The 19,963-nt window shown below is 36.7% G+C and overlaps 1 protein-coding gene across 2 annotated transcripts in view; it reads right to left on the minus strand.

The window, feature by feature from the left end:
- The window catches only part of ACSL3 (acyl-CoA synthetase long chain family member 3), a 64,058-nt gene that overhangs the window by 8,986 nt on the left and 35,109 nt on the right, over positions 1-19,963 (minus strand). The window contains exons 2-10 of one of the 2 annotated variants that reach the window (XM_036913945.2): positions 10,674-10,734; positions 9,416-9,593; positions 8,075-8,184; positions 7,091-7,229; positions 4,899-5,049; positions 3,550-3,673; positions 3,245-3,316; positions 1,808-1,947; positions 746-918 (exon numbers count right to left, since the gene is read on the minus strand). In XM_036913945.2, the coding sequence (XP_036769840.1) occupies positions 746-918; positions 1,808-1,947; positions 3,245-3,316; positions 3,550-3,673; positions 4,899-5,049; positions 7,091-7,229; positions 8,075-8,184; positions 9,416-9,593; positions 10,674-10,734 (1,148 nt within the window). The remainder of the gene's footprint in view (positions 1-745; positions 919-1,807; positions 1,948-3,244; positions 3,317-3,549; positions 3,674-4,898; positions 5,050-7,090; positions 7,230-8,074; positions 8,185-9,415; positions 9,594-10,673; positions 10,735-19,963) is intronic. The other variant, XM_036913927.2, reaches the window with a different exon arrangement.

Raw genomic sequence — 19,963 nt, forward strand, 5'->3', positions numbered from 1 at the left:
TCCAAAAATATACAGAATGTAGAAAATATAACTGAAAATACAGAAAAAATACAAGATAAGGCTGGCATGAGAATGGTACACAGAAGCATTCAAGTTAAATAGGGTAAAATGATCAATTAAGAGTTTTAGTATCTATCAGCATCTAGAAAAATACGAAGTAGGAACAGCTTTTTCTAGTACTGGGAAGCAAAGTAACTTTCTTCCATAAAAGGGACATGTGAAACACTCTGGGATTCACCTGTAACCACGTGGCAGTGGATCGCCTCCTCACCCATGTCACCATGATAAACTGGAAATTATATTCTCTAGCCCTGAATCTAGTTTCTCAATCACTTACAGAAAATCCCCATAAACAATTCTGAATTTGAGCCTTAATACACTTACCTGAACAATTAGACAACACACCTACATTTTTCTACATAAAAGATTTAGTAACTGATACAATAAATGCATAAATACAGCTAATGCTTATAGTAAAAATTCCTTTCCCAGAATGCTAATTAGTTTTTTATACATCACAGTTTAATATAAAAAACTCTTGTAGGTGAATTATTGACTATTACATGTGCCTATAAATTCTAAGAAACTATATCAATAATCACAATTACTGAATTTACCATCATTCTGCTATACAAATACCTTAACCACTCCTGTCCTATATACCTGCTGACAACAGCCCATAATAACAACTGCCTGGAGATGCACCCCAGCCTCTGGAGGACCCTGCTCTGTGGACAAGACTAACCTTCTGTAATGGTTCCAGCCCCAGCAGATTCAGTGAGTCCATATCCCTGACCAACAGGACAGCAAAAACAGATATTCATGAATCGCTGTGTGGCTGCAGAAAGTGGAGCACCTCCACACAATAGTAGCCGAATATTTCCACCTAGCAAGCTTCGAACTTTCCGGAAAATATAGCTAAAAAAATGTAATCAAAGAATAGCAAGATTTTAAAGTTGAATGGTATTTTCCAAATCATTTAGACTATGGGATTTTGAGATTGACTTATCCAAGCTATATGACCAATCTAAGTCTCTTGACCCATTACTTAGATGTTAATTTTTAGAAGTTCAACCAAGTGAAGAATATAGGATTTTCTCTTAAGAACTTTAAAAGCAATATTTTAATTTAAAATTGTCAGGTTTAATTTTGGATAGTAATGGAAAACCCTTGCTTATGGCCAGAGAAATCAGTTTTATATCATTATACAATACACATTAATACCAAATAATCCTATTACATCTTTATTAAAATTAAGTATTAAAGGCAAGTTAATTTTTTGCTTTGCCTTATTTCATATACATATTTGTACCTTCTTAACATTAAATTTTAAATTAAATTTAAAATATAAAACTATATTAATATTCCTGTGAATTGTTTTGTATGTCACAATTTTGTTTTCTAATTTCTGAACTATTTTATATTTAAATCTAAACTTACTCTAGCACTACTGAGAAAAACAAAAAATGATGAATAACATCATTTATAACACTTTCAACACAAAATATATAATATTGGTTTCCATTTTAGGTTAATATTGAAATAAATTTAAGAAGCAAAGAAAATCTATTTCTCAAAAAAATTAAAATCACGTGTCCACAGAAAATATACACACTATTACAGTAAAACTGTAAGTGAAAAATTTTTGAAATAACATTGCAATCTTTTCTAATTGCTCATATTCACACCAGATGAATTTGGTAAAGGTCCCTTTGAGTTTTTAAAATAAATTTACCTCTTATAACTATCTCAAGTAACTGGGCTAGTAATGTGAACCAAAATGATTAAACCAAAGGCCTTTACTTACCTGTCACATAGTGGAGTACTATGCCCTTTTGAAATCTGTTCCATTTTGTAATTATAGGCCAAAATAAACAGATTGCGTTGAAAACTACTCATTTCATTCACTTTATTCATGACATTTTTGTAGATCCGATCCATGATTTCCTAGATGTACAAAAATGAGTTAATAACATCAATAAGACTGTTACCTTACATACTAAAATCTTAACATCAGATTAATATTTATATCAACACTGAGGTATTTTAGGACAAATTCTATCAGCAACAAATTTTTAAAGAAGAGCCACAATAACTTTAAAAATGAGCCTTCTGTATAAATAATTTTAATAGCAGAAATAGATTTAGATGCTCACATAGGTAGAGGGAAGAGGGAAAGAGAGGAGGGAGGAAGGGAGGAAAGGAAAGCCTTAGGGCAGTAATACACCATTATTGATTCTTTTTATTATTTTGCTTACCTTGTTTTTTTTAAATAAAACCTAAACTCACTAAATAAATGAATAATCATATAAAATGGTTTTTAAGATTCTCATAACTTTATCTTATAAAGATATAGAATACCATATTCTTTGATGACAAAAAGACCATGACATGGTTTGGGTTAACTGTCTTTCAATTGCTGTACCCAGGAAATTTTCCTTGTGTGCACTGCATTTCACTTACTAGGCCTATTACTCTGAAGTACACTTGACATACTTTTCTCTCTACAACTTTCATTCACTTTTTATGTGAACTAAAAATTTTAAGCAAGAACTACTACGGGAACTATATACCTACAGAAACTCCAAACCTAATGGTCATTTATATTTGACTTTGGAATAACTATGTAACTTCGCTTGGATGTGAGCACTCAGGTATCTGGTAATACTTCCCAACACTTTCAAATAAAATCAGAAAGCCATATAGTACTTTAAGGAGACAGAAAAATCATTGCTGTCCCATTTCTATGGATTCTACCTCCCCCTACCTATTATTATATTAGGCTGCTAAGCACTTCTCAGGGAATTCAAAGCTGCACCCACTTCTCTGTCACTCTTTTTGGTGTCCATGCCCACCTTTCCCTGAGGACTCAGGAGCTAATTACAAGAACCTGCTTAGAGGGGAGAAGGTGGTAATACAGAACCTTCCCTCCTATCTCCTGCTGGGCTTTCAGGTTCCTACTAATAATGGATAACACGTAAATGATTTAAACAAGAAGCACTAAGGGCAAGGGGCTGATAATCACATGGAAGCTAAAACTACATTGAGTGTTCAGTAAATAGCAAAAGAAAACTAAACAAGACTGAATAAATCCTGTAGAACTTAAAGAAAATATAGACACTCAATAAGGAATAAATCCTACATGAACTACCTTACCAACAATCTCTCTTCCACCAGCATCTATGTTCTGTTCTGCAGCACACAATACTACTTTAGTTCTCAATATTAACTGTCAAATTCTTACCGGAACAGCTGCCATCAGTGTTGGTTTCAACATCGATGTGTCTCCTTTGCTTCCTTTTTTAATTTTTGAAGACTAGAGAGAGAAAAGTGATCCTTATTTTTAAAATTCAGTGGCATTCTTATATCAAAAAGCATTATTATAAATTCATCATTTTAACTTACTCATAATCTAAAAAGCACTTAAAAGGCAAATGCTTATTTTAAAATGATTAACTGTCATCCTTATATTAGCATGCTGACAGAAGAAAATGTGTTAAAAATACTGGTAACATTTTTAGCATCTCAAGTCATAGACATTTAATTTACCTGGTCTGATAAAGTCTGTGGTGAAGAGTAGCCAATGCGGCATCCATGAGAAAGACAGACAAGCTCAGCACTTAATTCTAAAACATGGGCTAGAGGCAAATATCCAATGTAAACATCTTCCTCTCTAGAGAAAAGAGCGATAAGAACTGTCAGGTCTGGTGCAGTCTCTCCTGAGAGGGACTGCAATGGAGAAAGCTTGAGAAGGCCCATGGAGGGCCCTCAGGGCATCCACTTGGGCTGGGAGATAGGGGGACAAGGAGGACTGTGTGAGTGTGTGTGTGAGTGTGCGTGTGTGCCTGAGTGTGAAGGACAGTTCAACCTGACCCTGAGAAGGGAGGAAGCCACTCTGAGGAAGTGGCCGTTCCCAGTCCCACTTGACAACACTCATGTGATTGCTGAAACAGAAGAAATAAGGGTTTTTCTGAAGGACAGAAGAAACCATCCAAGGATGAAATGGACTTTAAAGCTGGTGGGCTCCCAAAGAGAAGAATTCAAACAGAATCCACAACTGTGCACCAGGAATTTTACAGAAGACATTCCTATTCTGAGAGTTACATTAAGTTATAAATGATAAATTATAACATATGTAAGAACATGTTTGTGTATGCAAATGTATGTATTTCAAGAACTAATCCTACCCCCAAAATATGAAGGACAACTTTGGCAGACCCAGAACGAAACTGTTGCTCTTGTTCTCTGAAAGAAACACATATGAAAAGGAAACTCTCTCCATCCCCAAATTCAACTCCACGACAACCTAGAGTGCAGAGGAGAGGAGGGACAGTATTTCTGGGCATAAGGGTATCAAACACATCAAAGGACGGCTCCAGATCAGCCATCAGCACGCTGACCCATCTCCGGGAGGCGTCCTGCACCATCCCTCACACTCCCACCGATTTCCTGTCAGCCTCTCCCCACTCCAGTACACCCAGCCTTTCCCGGCTAATACTGGAATTTGTCTTAAAAAGAAAAATCAGAGACTGAATATAGGAGCTCAATAAATATTTATTGGACATACTAAGATATTTGTTCATCTGAATATAACATACTTAGGTATGAAAATGACTACAGTGGCAACACCTACTAAAATAAATTAAGGGATTTAAGTCAGTTAAAATTTGCACTTTTAAAACAAAAAAAAATTGTATTATCATTAAAACTGTATTTTAAACCTAATGACTAATTATATTTTATAATTAAGTTTAATGTCTTTTTTTGGGGAAGGAAATGCCTACTGTAAACAGACTCTTGATGAACTAATTCAATCTTATACTACAAAATGGCACAAATGCTAATATAACAACCAATAAAAATACTGGGCTACCCCATACTTATATACTATGACATACCCCAGTCCTGGAATCCTTTCCGCCATCCCAGTTATACCAGCAATAAGGTTACTGTGGGAGATCATGACCCCCTTTGGAATTCCTGTGGATCCACTTGTATACATGATCACTGCAATATCTAGTGGCAAAGGTTTGCTATGAGGTTTGTTTTCTGTATTGGAGAAAAAAACACACACTTCTCAGAAAGTCATAGCACCTATTTTTTTCATTAATCATTTATTTGTTATCAATTATTAACTGTATTCATAGAGGTCAACAAAACAGATCAACTCCCTGCACATAAGGGACATAATACTACTGAGATACGCAAGTATATAAATATATATTGTAATAAGAGCTATGAAGAAAAATAAAGCAAGACAAGGTGAGAAGATGATAGAAGGTGTTTAGATGGAAAAGTAATGAAAGGCCTTTCTGTGGAGTTGACCTGAATAAAGTGAGGAAGGGAGCCATGAAAATCCTATAACTGGAAGATTGTTTCAGGCAGAAAATAAGCATGTGTAAAGGCCCTGAGGTCACAATGTGCTTGGCATATATAATATATAAAGGCGTAGTGGGGATGGAGTGAGCAAAGAAGAAAAAGTAGCAGGAAATGTAGGTGAAGTAGCAGCCAAGACCACACCATGCAGAGCCTTAAAGACCATGCTAAGGACTCTAGAATGGAAAGCAATGTTTTGAACAGGAGCTTGTCATCCATGACAAATATCACTTTGACTGCTGTGTGGCTACCTAAATTAAGAAAGGGAAGAAAGGAGGTAGGGAGCAAAAAGGCTATTTCAGCAATTAACTGAAAAAAAGGGTAATTGGACTAGGATACCTAGACATTTGCTAATCAATGTGCCCAGCCTCACAGTGGCGAAGTTAACTTCACAACACTTGGAATCCAGGTTAAAAGACAATTCACCACTTGCACAAGCCTCTGGATAGCAGCTAACGTCTAAAGAGGCAATGCAGGGGAAAGCCAAAACAAGTGGGTCATGGATGGCACTGTTAATCTGCCTGAATCAATTTCAGAACTACCCTATATGTGGACTTCTTAAATTGGGGATGGGGGTGAATTTTAAACATGTTCCCAAGAGAACCTTCTCTCCTGCCTGCCCAGATATAGATTTCATGACAATCATTATCGTTCAAACCCTTACTTCCTAATCTGCCATTCACTCCTTCATCCCATGGCACAATTGCCCCCCACCAGCACTTCTTAGAACCTGCTCTAAGGTCATACTAAGTCTGATGGTCCTTTTGCAATCCCTGTGTCATCTGACTCCTCAGTGAAGATAGTTCTGCCTCATCAAGAAGCTCTTTCACTTGGCTTCCATGAACCACACACTACATGTTTTCTTCCTCCCTCTGACCCATCTTGGGTGGCCTCTGAAAGCACCATTCTTTATGTGTGACCTCACCTACCCTCATGGCTATAGTTAAAACCTAACTGCTTCTAGCTACTAACTCAACTCCAAACTTAACTCCAGAGTACTAGACTTGTATATATGCCACTCCACCACTAGACAGCCACACTTGCATGTCCCACGAGCATGCCCAGTTAACCTCAGCAGAGTCCCATTCCCACCCCTGAGCTGCATGAACACTCACATCTAATCAATTACTAGTTTCCAGCTATAAAGGAAATACAGTCTCAGCATCCTCCCAGCTTCTGTGATATCCCTGAAAACCTGTATACTCTCCAACATTTCCTGACACTTACTCAAGAATGGAACTTCCAGAGTCCCCACACCTAGGAGTGCTAGCTGGAGGATAAACAGATGTCCCCTCTGGAAAAGGTACAGTTGGAACAGGGGGTAAAAGGAGGGATCTAGATTCAGCCATGGTAGCTATCTATCAGTGTTCAGAGATCATTCATATAGGACAAGTTTACTGCCATTATTTACAAAACTAACTTCAAACCATCCAAAACTATCAGAAGAAGGAACCAAGAGAACTGTATAATGTAAAAGGTATTTTAAATTATTTTCAAATAAATATTACTTCTAGAGCATTAAGTAATGTTTGTATTTTTTCATAAACCCTTAAAGGCCAGATGAAAGTTTACCTGAATGACCTTACTTCCCAAAGCAATGACCCAGAAAATTGATTTGTCACTTTATCTAACTTTAGGGTAAAACACAGGGAACAGTTCTAGAGAACACAGTAACTGAAGAGTGTACATAAGGAATGAGGAAGCTATGACATACCCATGCTTGCCTTGGCTCCCAGGGCCTGTACTGCGGCCATGGTGTGCACAATGACGCCCTTGGGGAACTCGGACCAGGTTGGTGGCTTACCGTCGACAGTGACAATGTGCCGCAGCCGTGGCACTAAAGAAACTATATCCTAGAAAAACACGAGCATTCCTATGTACTTCATAATTCATCATAAAACAGCTTAGCAAATAGTCCAGGACACAAGAAAAGTAGTTTACTGTATTCAGCAAATTATTGAAGTAATTTCTCACCTCAAAAGGAGCAAGGATGAGGTGGGGCACTGATAAGAAAATCACTTTTTTCAGATGGAGAAATATTGGTCTAAAATTTAAATTACTATTTCATAACACTAGATTTACTTTGTGTACTCTTTTTTTGGCAAAATCCTCACCAACAATGGTATTTCCTTACAAAATGAGCATGTAAACAGGCAGCCTGAACTGAGCAGCCAGAAGCCCCTCATGTTTTCAAGTGGCTAATAAAGATAAGGGAGAGTGGAGGGAATTCACTTACAAAGTCATATATAAAACAGAAGACCGATGTTATTGTTTTCACAGGGAGTTATCCAGAGAGCAAAGAAACTCCTTTTTCCTATTGTTTCGGTCTTTTTTCCCTTTAAAAAAAATTCTGAATACTCATGACTCAAGGCTTCAGAAATGAAATAAATGAGTTACTAGCTTAAAAATAACCCTTCAGCATTGCACATACATGAAAAACAGACTAGAAAATAGATGAGCACAGTAAAGAAGTTATAATCCCTTCATCTTAGACATGGGCATATAACAATTAATTTGTAACTCTCTGCACTACTTACACATAAATTTTATGAAATCCATTTTCTTTTCTAAAGGAAAGGAATAAAATATATTACAAAAAGTTCACAAAGATATTAAGGACTTTGAAGATACTAAGGGAACTAAGCAGCAATAACAGAACCCACGACACTGAAATTTGTGAAGTACAGACAGTCCTCACCTTTAACTTTGTTTGCAAGAGTTCTTTGCTAGTTATGATGCTGGTCACCTCTGTTTCATTTAATCCATGAACAATAGCTGGACCTCCTAGAGTGGCATACAATGTAACAACTACAGGGAAAAGAAGGGCAAGTCAAATATTTTCAACAGTTCATGGAAGTATTAAATGTAAGTAAAACCTCTGAAAGTGGACATGAATCAAAATGGAGCACACTGAATCCTAAGTTGTTTGATCCCAGTTTATGATCTAACTGTGTTATTCTTCTAAATATTAATATCCTAGCTAACATAATGCTACCCATCCTTCCCTCATTTACCTCAAGATTTCCAAAATTTTAAAACAAACATTTTTAAATGTTATTTTTGTTTCACCTACAGATGTTAACTCTGGGAGCCACAATGGAAGGAATTATACCTACCTGACTTTTAAAATGTCAAAGTCTTAATTGTTAACTACCTGGCACTAAAATATGAAAAAGGACATATACCAGTAAGATAACATACTGAATGTCAGTTTTAAGGTATTACATGTCAAGAAAATAACATGAACAAAGAGCAGAAAAATATAAAAATCTAAAGAAAAACATTAATGGAATGTTGGAGTTAAATAATAATTATTATGGGTTTTTATATGCTTCCTGCCTGACTCAAAAAAGACTTAAAATGACTTTTTTATATAATTATTTTAAAGCTTCTCAATACTGTAAACCCAAACCTGTGAAAACAAAGACACATCACTTTAAAAAAAAAGCAGTGGAGACATTTACAGCAAGAAATCTGGTAACATTATCTTATCTGTTTCATCTGAAGGATAAGATAATATACAAACTTAACATCACATTTTGGCACCAAGATCTCTGAACAAATCTTCCAGGACTACCTCATGGACTGAGGCATCATGATTACCACTCAAATAATTACAAAATGAAATTCTTCTATGATTTAACCTAGCACCTAGGCTCAGGTATTAGGTTTTCAAAGGTCAACTATCGCTACTGATAGAAGTGTCCTAACAAAATGATACTAACTTGAGAAGAGAATTCCTCAAAGATAACAGCAGACCTATTAGGTGTAGGTCTAGTTCCTTAGACCCAGAAAGTTGCCTATTAATAGGCTCAAGGCTCCCTTACTACACTGACTGCAAAATTTGTCCTACAATTGGTTCCTTTCCTAAGTAGACCAATAATTCTAAATCTTAACAGTTCTGCACTGACTGGATGCCAAGATGAAAATTAACATCAAAAATTTAATCTCTTGAAAATGAGATTTATAATAAAAAGTTATTACCATCCCTCCCATGATTACGTTAAATCCTCTCTTCCAGAAGACAAGAAATACATACGCTGAAAATTATACATGAAGCATGCCTGTGCAGCAATCATCCACTCGGCCCTGGTTTCACAGAAGATGGCAATGTTGGTCTTTGGCTTCTGGCCCAAGATCTGTAAGCCACTCCCAAAATTAAAGGCTCTAACAAAGACATCTTCATAGGAGAGCCAATTATAGTGTCCAAGAATAACCTAATACAACAAAATATACACAAATAGCTTTTAATATAACCAAAACATTAATTTCTAGAAAAAAAGCCAAGAAGTGTTCTGAATTTTATGACAAACCAGAATGTTTGCATGTAATTAAATTTTTTACAAAAAGCTAGAAAGTGAGTTACAAGTTTAAAATGTTTTCAAAATTAGCTATTTTGTGGTATCTTCTATGACCAAATCTATGTTCCATCTTTTATAATGGGGGGAGATGTTTTTTGTTTTAAAAATATCTTCAAGTCTGACAGGATCTTTAAAGGTGAACACCTCAGGGTCATATACTAAATTCATTTATAGAGTTCACTTACTTAAATACTAGTTTAAGTGCTAGTTTAATACTGGGCCTAGTTTAATACTGGGCCTAATATCAAGTACTACTGATACAAATCTTACTTTCCCTCTACTCATGAATTCCTGAATTTCAGTATCAGATGGTATGATTCACAAACAGAAAGTAGCCAGACACAAGCAAAAAGAAGTATTTATGGCTCTTAGTTTGAACTGCTGTACCTACCTCTGGATAAGCAAAGTAAACAAGTCTCTATTTACTTAACCAGGTGGGGACTAGTTCTATTTTCATCAAAGTCCCACTATTGAAGCCTTAAATGCCCACTGGCACTGCTGAGCTTTCAGCATTTTATTTGTGCTCAGCAAAAGTCCAGGTGACATCAAATCTATATTAGAAATAATCCCCTTTTAGAGCTGATTAACTAATTCTTGTATTTAGGAATTTTCTTCAACTTAGATCAGATCATGGATTACCAAATACACACAGAATGGATAAAAAGCTCTTCTTGCTGCAAAAATATATGGGTAGTTCCCAAACGTGCTCTGGCATTAATATATGTCTCTCACACTTTAAAAACATCTAACCATATGCATTTTTTTCAAAAATGCCTACATTCAAGAGACTTCTAGAAATAAGAGGTTGAAGATAAAAATGGGAAAAGGATAAATACTGCCCTCTAGTGTCCTATACCAGATGGACTTAAATAAATTCTTTGATTGCTAAGGCAACTGCCTTTAAAATATTTAAGTTTAGTGGCCCCAAACTCTCACCTTGCTCTGCACCCCCACGAAATGCTCAGCACGGGGAGCTCCAATGACTTCAAAAGGAGCTCTGTGGGGGTGAGAAGACAGATGAGAATTTGGCCAAAATGTGCAGGAACTGGATTACAATTATCAAAGAATTTTATACTGCAAAGTAAGCATGAGCTACCTACCTCCTAAATTCTAGAATCGAAATGACAAGCCTTGTAAGTTTCAGAGACCTTACATGTTCTGAAAAGGCATTAGATATACAATCCAAATATGTAAACACCTATTATGGTGCTACCTTGTGGCAAAGAATGAGTTTCAAGTGTACCCAAATGTGAATTTCACTTAACTGTTTAAAAGCCTCTCAATCTTCTAGTAGTGATCTTCCCCACAGACTACATTTAAAGGACGCTATCCACCCCATAATTTAACCTGCCTTTTGCTGGGGAAAAAAATCTAATCTTAACTTTGTCCCTATGGTTAGCTCAACCCGAGATTAAGCTCATTTATTTATTCCCTGTCCATACTTTTGAACACTGTTGAGAAACACCCAACCTTGTGAAATGCAGGATCACAGATCTCACCACCTAGCTAGCAATTCTATTACCCTCCCGGGTATATGCATTTCCTTATCCTCTGAAAAGGCTACTTGAAACCTTTACTCACTAATCTTCCACCTTATTCCCTCCTTCACTTCCAGGCAATGGGATGGTCTCATACTTCACCAAGGGGTTAGAAATTAAACTTCCTTATCTTCCTTCCAGCAGGTTTAATCACCTAAACACATCTTTACCCATACTCTTTGCAGTCCCTCATGCTATCCAAAAGGCTGCAGCGTCCCTGACATTTGTCACCAACACACAAGGACCCTGCCCTGTGGCACAAATTTACATCTCCAATCCTAATCACCTCTATGTGGACATCCAACTTAATTTTTTGACTTGATTATTCAACTAAGATGTCTGAAAGTCATTTTCCCAATCCAGCCATTTCCTTCCATCTGCAGTCATCCTAGTCCAGCTCTCCCTGCACAAATGAATACTCACTTGCCACTTGCTTCCATTCTTATTCCCCTGCCACCCATCCTCCATAAAGTTATTGAAAGGTTTTGAAAAATATAAATCTGCTTACTCTTCTGCACCATTTTCCTTCTCCAGTACGAATGGAGTCCAAAAGCCTTACCCTGGCCTACACAGCCCTAAGGGACCCAGACACTGTCAGTGTCTCTATGTTTGACCCTTTTGCTGATTCACTTCCTATAAATACAACTTGGCCCTTTCTGTCTTCAAACAGGCTGGGCCAACACAACTACTAGGATGCAGCCACAGGCACAACTAGGGGAGGCACTAACTCTCAGGGTCCAGAGGCCTTCTGAAGCCTGGCACCCCATGAACCTCCCCCACCTGGGCTCCTTCTCTTCTTAAAGCCACCACTCTAGCCTGTCCCACCACCCAGAAAGTTCATTACCCAAATCTTTACAAAGTTGGCTCCTCGTTGTTCAGGCCTCTACTTAGCCATAACCTACTCAGAAAGGCTATCCCTGATCTCCCATCAGCTTTATTTCTTCATAATAGTTATTAAATCTGCTTTCGATTTGTTGTCTCTCTTCCTCCCAAACAAGATCCATGAGAGTAATCTGTGTGTCTTGCTCACTGTCATCTCCGTTGTGCCAGAACAGTACCTTGCACACAGCAAGCATTCAACTATTATTTGCTGAATGTGTGGAATGAATGGTGTAATTAAATACAGCTTCAATTCTCTCTGGTCCTTGAGGGGGTCCCTTCTGAACTCTCTTTCATCTAGCAGCCTCATTTTTTAAAACGATTGCTTTAAAAAAAATCTATATCCATTTGATCATTTAGTTCCCATAACGACTTTTGTTCTGATCACCATTCAACACAAACATCCTTTGCCACCGCCTCTTAAATATTCTTAACAGTGACCTACGAGACATAAATATCTTCAGTTTTCCTACTGTAAACAGGAAAATGCGTGGCTATGTGAATGACCACAGCAGAGTGTTGCAGCAGTTTCCTCATTTGTAAACTTAGGGGTAGGGTTGCAGTGATCCTCATGGCCACCTTCCTTTTTTTTCTTTTTTTAATATAGTTGCTACCAGGTGTACAACATGTGATTCAACAATTTTATACATTAACTGCTCACAGTAAGTGTAGTTACCATCTGCTCAACATACAAAAAATTAAGTATAATTGGCCATATTCCCTATGCTTTACTTTCATCCCTGTGACTAATTTATTTTGTAATTTTAAGTTTGAACCCTTTTATCCCCTTCACCTATTTCACCCACCCCCCTCCCTCCTTTCTCTATGGCAACTGCCAGTCTGTCCTCTGTCTTTATGAGTCTGTTTTCTTGTTTGTTTTTTAGATTCCAAATATAAGTGATATCATATGGTATTACCTTTCTCTGTATGAGTTACTTCACTTAGCATGACACCTTCTAGGTCTATCCATGTTACAAATGGCAAGATTTCATTATTGTGGCTGAGTAATATTCCATCATATATAATGTGGCACAACTTCTTTATCCATTCATCTATCAATGAACACTTAGGTTGCTTCCATATCCAGGCTATTGTAAATAATGCTACAATAAACACAGTAGTGCATGTCTTTTCAAACTGACGATTTTCTTTTTCAGAAAATTCCCAGAAGTGGAATTGCTGGGTCTTAGGGTATTTGTATTTTTAATCTTTTGAGAAACCCCCATACTGCTTTCCAAAGTGACTGCACCAATTTAAATTCCTACCAAGAAGTAGTACAAAAGGGTTCCTTTTCCTCTACATCCTTACCAATGCTTTTTTTTTTTTGATACTAGCCATTCTGACTGTTGTGAGATGATATCTTAGTGTGGTTTGATTTGCATTTCCTTGATGATTAGTGATATGGAGCATCTTTTCATGTGTCTTTGGGCATCTGTGTATCTTCTTTGGAAAAGTATCTTTAGGTCGCCTGCCCATTTTTTTTACCAGATGATTTGTTTTTTGGTGCCTAGTTCTCACTTCTTTGGATATGTACTTTGGGTATTAGCCGCCTATTAAATATATTGTTTGCAAGTATCTTCTCCCATTCAGTAGGCAGCCTTTTTTTTTTCTTTTTGTGGATGGTTTCCTTCGTTGTGCAGAAGTTTTCTAGTTTGATATAGTTCCAACTTGTTTATTCCTGTTTCCTTCTAGGAGTTTTATAAGATTGCAGGCCTTGTGTTTAGGTCTTCAGTCCATTTCAAGTTTTTGTGTATAAGGCAGTGATCCAGTTTCATTCTCTTGCATGCAGCTGTCCAATTGTTCCAGTGTCATTTATTGAAAAGACTGTTTTTGCCCCATTGTATATTCGTGGTTCTTTTATCATATATTAATTGACAATATATGCATGGGTTTTTCTGGGCTCTCTATTCTGTTCCATTGATCTATGTGCCTGTTTTCATTCCAGTACCATACTGTTTTAATTATTTTAAATTTGTAGTTCAAAACCAGGAAGCATAGTATCTCCAGCTTTGCTCTTCTTTCTTAAGATTACTTTGGCTATTTGGGATTGTGATTCCATAAAAATTTTAGGATTACTTGCTCTAATTCTGTGAAAAATGCCACTGGTATCCAAACGTAGATTTATTTGGGTACTATGGCCATTTGAACATTAATTTTTCCTATCCATGAACATGGACTACCTTTCCACTTATTAGTGTTATCAATTTCTTTCATCAATGTCCTATAATTATCAACTACAGGTCTTTCAACTCCTTCATTAGATTTTTCCTAAGCACTTTACTCTTTTGATGTAATTGCAAATGAGCTGTTTTCTTCTTTTTCTTTCTGCTAGCTCAATATTTGTATGTAGAAATGCAACAGATTTCCCTACAATGATTTTTTATCCTGTGACTTTACTGAACTCATTCATTAATACTATAGATTTTTGCTGCGGTCTAGGATTTTCTACTCACAGCATCATGTCATCTGCAATTACTAACAGTTTCACTTCTCACCAATTTGAATGCTTTTTATTTCTTCATCTGATTGCTAAGGCTAGGATTTCTAGGACTATACTGAATAAAAGTGGTGAGAGAGGGCATCCTTGTCTTCCTGATCTTGGAGGAAAAGCTTTCAGAGTTTTTCAGACTCAAAATACCATTGAGTATGCTGTTAGCTGTTGGTGTCATATCTGGGCTTTATTATGTGGAGATATGTTCCCTTTAAACCCACTCTGCTGAAAAGTTCAAATCATGAAATCATGAATGGATGTTGAGATGATCATATGGCTTTAATCCTTCCTTTTGATGATGTGGGAATCACACTGATTGATTTGCAGATATTGAACCATCCTTGCATCCCTGATTTAAGTCCCACTAGGTCATGGTGAATGATCCTTTTAATGTATTTTTTAATTCTGTTTGCTAATATTTTGTTGTCCTCTCACACTTTCAGTTGGTTTTGTTTTTATTCTATGAGAGCTGTGACATATACATGTGCAAACATCAATGTTACCACTCAGACTATCACTGCCTAGGACATAGGAACTCAATAATTTGCTTTGTTAAGAAACATATGAAATTAGATGCTTTGATCATGCTAATGAGCGTCTCCTATCTCAAAAGAAAATTATATAAATGAAAAGGAGGTAACACAGAACATTCTAAAAAATAAAAGCACAGAAATACTTAACCATTCAGGACCCTGAAGAACAAGACAGTCTATCTAATAAATAATAAAGATCAGGTTTTTGGGTAACTGAGAGTTTAACCTCTGTAAGTACTAGGACATTTTTTTTCCAAGTTTAACCATTTAGAAGAAAAGTCAAAATTATACTCTTTCCTGCCATCTTCAACAGATATACTTGGTTTCATTTAACTTTGCTCTCTGTAAATGAAGACCATTATAAACAAATTATTGTGAGGGAACAAGAGAGTGAAAATATTCAATAGATCTGGATGGCTGGTAATAATCAAGATAATGAGGGCAGCTAACCTTAACTAGTGTTTAGTATGTGCTAAACATGCTGCCCGTATTAGCTTTATTAAACTCTCACAGTAACTCTGTGAGATATCACTATTATTATCCTGATTTTACAGATGACAATACTGAGGCACCAAGAGAGTTAAGTATAACTTCCTGTAAATCACACAGCTATTAAATGACAGGACTTGCATATGAGCCCAAGCCAGTTCATTCCAGAACCCAGGTGCTAAATCACAATGCTTCAGCTGCACTACACAAAGGGGTTGCAAAGTGACTGGGCAGGTGAGTAAGTGGCCTAACAGAGTTGTAGAAGGTTATTTCAACTGCTGCGTGTGAGTGGATTATAATAGGGACAAAGAGTAGAAGCAGACCTGTAAAAGTGTTGGGGGAGTTGGGGGAGAGTAGGTGGGGGGGTGGGGGGGGCACGTGGGCAGTTAGCTGTAAGTCAAAAAAAAATCAGACTCCTAGTTTTTTGACTTGAGCCATTTGGTACCCGGTGGTGCCTTTAACAAACAAGGGGATGGCAGGAAGGGGAACAAGGAAAAGAGAACCAAGATAGCAATAACCAAACCACAAATCCTGGCCAAAAGACTGACCATTATTTCCAATATGCATTAGTTATATAAATGTCCTAACAAGTCAGGAAATAAGTATCCTATACATATGCAAATAGAATAAAAAATGTGACTCTGAAGCAAGAAATATCACAAAAACAGGCACTGAGGAAGAGGGGGAAAAAAAGCATAGTCAGCTCCTAAGAGAAGAAATGAGTACTTCTATCTTTTTGGGTCACTTTAGAGGGAATGCTATAATGAAATCTTCTCTTTCTAAGCACTATGATTTTGTAATTCCTTCTATTTTCTTCTTCTAATGGGTGTGAAATATGTAAGAAAAAAGATTCAAAGTGTTTCTGGTAGTTAGATTTCTAAATGTTTGATCCAGCCTCGTGCTCTTTTCTGTTTCACTGTAAAATTATTCTTATTCTTAGCAACTTTGCTCTATTGTAGATATATATACTTTAAAGATGCTCTGGAAACTAATCATTTCACTGTTCTGCATTTCAAAAGACATCAGTGCAATACATTTGTTGCTGGGAAGGCTTGAATCAGGATATTAACATATATTCCAGGTGCTTAAACTCTGCCAGTTTTATAAAACCATATGAAATTTAAAGTGATGGGACAATAGCCATGGAAAAAGCCAACCCTCCAAATGCAACAGCCTCAGTTTCTCTGTCTTGTTTTTCTATGTGTCCCTGTCTTAGTGAAACTGAAGGCCACAGTACCATGGGCCTAATTAGAGCAAAATCCTCACCCCAGCCTTTTCTTCTGCTTCTTGAGAAGATAAGCAGACTTCTAGGACAAGATGGAAGCAAAGCTTCAGAGTTCATTAATTTGAAATAAAGGATTGAGTATCTTTGTTTCAACTAAATCAGATACATTCTAGGGATCATCCTCAAAGCTCAGCCTCCCAAAATAAGAAGGAAGGAAACTTTCAGATACTACAATGTTATTAGATTTCACTCCCAGTTAAAGATTATCTTTAAATATGGCAACTTTAAAATCTTCCATACACCTCATCAAAATTATGTCTCTGCTCTCCTGTTAAGAGAGCTCTCAGCAGAGTCCAAGCTCCCCAAGCAACTCCTCTCTTACGTCTAAGTGCTGGTTGCCAAAGGTTCCCTTTTCACTATCCTACAAGGCAGGTGCTCTTTCTGCTACAAGAGACCAAGTAGGTAAAAAATAGCCCAGCTTGTTTAACATGCAGTTGAGATAAACTCACCATCCAGTTTGCAGACCAAGAGAAACTATAGTCATAACTAACCAGAGATTCAGCACACTTTCTTCCTGAGTAAGGCTAATAGAAAATACTTGATTTATTATACACAAAACCTAAACATAAATTTTATTTCCCAATAAGCCTAACTTTAAACAAGAAAAACATGTTTTCTATACCAGTTTATATAAAAACTTCTGGAAAAAGTTTGATGAAATCACTAATGCCAAGTTGATGGCAAACATCAATGGCAGTAGGTAGACAGGAAAGGTTAGTGACTAAAAACAGTTTTTTCATCTTCCAACTTTAACATTTGAGTTCAAATGTTTCTCTGTTGAATAAATAATGAATACAAAGGCACAATGCTCAGGGCAAGACAGGGAGGACACACCACCACCACCCGTCCCACCATCCCCCGTCACACACACACATACTGGGTGGGGAGACACAGACTTCCCTTGTGTACACTGTGCTACCTGGGCACATTTTAGGAACAACTATAATACCTCTGGGACTTTTTTCACCCTAATTATACTGTTACATGAATTAGGAAGGAATTTCATATTTACCATGTTTTTCTCCTTTTTATAAGCTTGGGAACTACTTTGCTGCTCTGAATACTTGAATGCTAACTGAAAGATAGTGCTGGCCCTTACAATGTTTATAATACGTGTAGGATACTGGAGAAAAATTAAGCTTTCTAGTGAAATAGAATTTCTATTACATATGTTTAGACTATAAATAAGAAAATCCAATCTTTGAATTCAAATAGCATTAGATCTAAAGCCAAAAATGAATGTTTTTCTAGATATAAGAAGCACAGAAGAGTGGAAAAATTAAGCACCTAAAAAAATGTTTTCTGTATCTTTTATAAATACCAGATCTCTCAAAGATAGAACCAAGGATAGTATACCATAAAAAATAGCAACTAAATATGACAAAAATAAGACCTCATTATGATATGTTTTGCAAATTATAATTACAGGGTAAAGAATAATCTAACATGGTAAACTACATGACTTCAATTTCTAGCTGCAATTAACTCCAGCTAGATCTTAAAAGTTGGAAGTAGAAAAAATTCACTTAAGTGAGGCAAAACTAAGCAAAAGAAATAGGAAATATGCCTTAAAAGTAGAGTGACCATATTACTTATTCATTCGAGACTGTAAGGGGACAGACACTATTAATGTCAGAACAACAAGTATATAGATCAGGACAAAAAAAAACAAGATAGAAGATCACTCTATTTAAAGGTGAGGAACATTTAAAAATTCTGTTGTTAGAGCTAAAATCATGTCTTTAATTTCTAGGAGTTAGAACATTAACCTGTTTGCTATCTCCTTTATGTTTAGAAAAAATACTGTGGAATTTCCATGCTAAAGGCCGAAATTAATGGGCGATTAAGTCAAACAACATCCCCTGGCCATGAGTAACAAACAGGAGAAGCTCTGCCTAATTCATTCCAGTGTGATTACTTGACTCTCCTCCAAAATCTGAGTTCCCTCATGACTGATAAAAGTAAAAAGGCAGCTGATAACACAGGTAGTTAAAAAGAGGAAAGAAAACACAACTTTGCCTATACAAGTGTCAAACCTATAACCTGACCAATTATCAACCAACTACACATCATCTTACTGCCTCTAAAAAAAAAATTTTTTTTTTTATCTTCAGTTTTTATCTACTGGAACTTCAAGAATTGCTTATAAGAAAGTCACATATCCTAGTCCATAAACTGCACTTTCATGCCATTTCTACACTTACTATGCTTCCCAGTACTGCACTACTCCAAGACAGTAGTCTGTGTACTCACTCATATATTTTGCCCATTGATTCCCAAGAATAATCAAAGCTAGAGCACTCACACAGATGCCACAAACTGTTCTAAGTGTATTATGTGTGTATGTTTGTATGGATACACACATTCGATTCATCTTCGCATCAACACGAAAGGCTGGGATTAGTTTAAGGAGAATGGAGCAAGAGGGGTCCTAGTGCAGGCTTCACCACTTGTTAGCTGTAATGTCCTTAAGGTAATTACCTAACCTGTCTGTGCCTCTGTGTGCATCTGTATAGAAAGGAGAATAACACTGACTCACACAGGGCTACTGGCAAGTCTTAAGTAAGTTGATAAATGTAAAGCTTTTAAAGCAGCCAGGCTGATAAATGCTTATAAATGTCAACAAGGATCATTATCTCCAATAACAGATAAAGAAACAGGCAACTTTGTTAAGTAACTTATCCCATTTCTTTGTTAAGTAACAAATCCCATATTTGAGAAAAGAAAAACTCTGTAACTGCCACAACCAACTACCAAAAAATTAAGCAGCCAATGGAACCTACACTAAAATCAGAAACAGCAGCTCACCCACAAAAACGCAGAGCAGTCTCATTCACACACAGGTGCCTCTAGAACGGCCGGGAAATACGTTTTCACACCAGAACTGCTCTAGACCTTCTATCTCAAGCCCTGATGGACGCTTAGGCTCACAAGAGCCCCACACCAGTGGGCATTTGCAAAGTGTCTGGGAAAATTCAGAAGGAACCAGTGCTAGAGGTACATAAAGAGAT

This window comes from Manis pentadactyla, chromosome 6, assembly GCF_030020395.1.
Source record: "Manis pentadactyla isolate mManPen7 chromosome 6, mManPen7.hap1, whole genome shotgun sequence".
NCBI lineage: Eukaryota > Metazoa > Chordata > Mammalia > Pholidota > Manidae > Manis > Manis pentadactyla.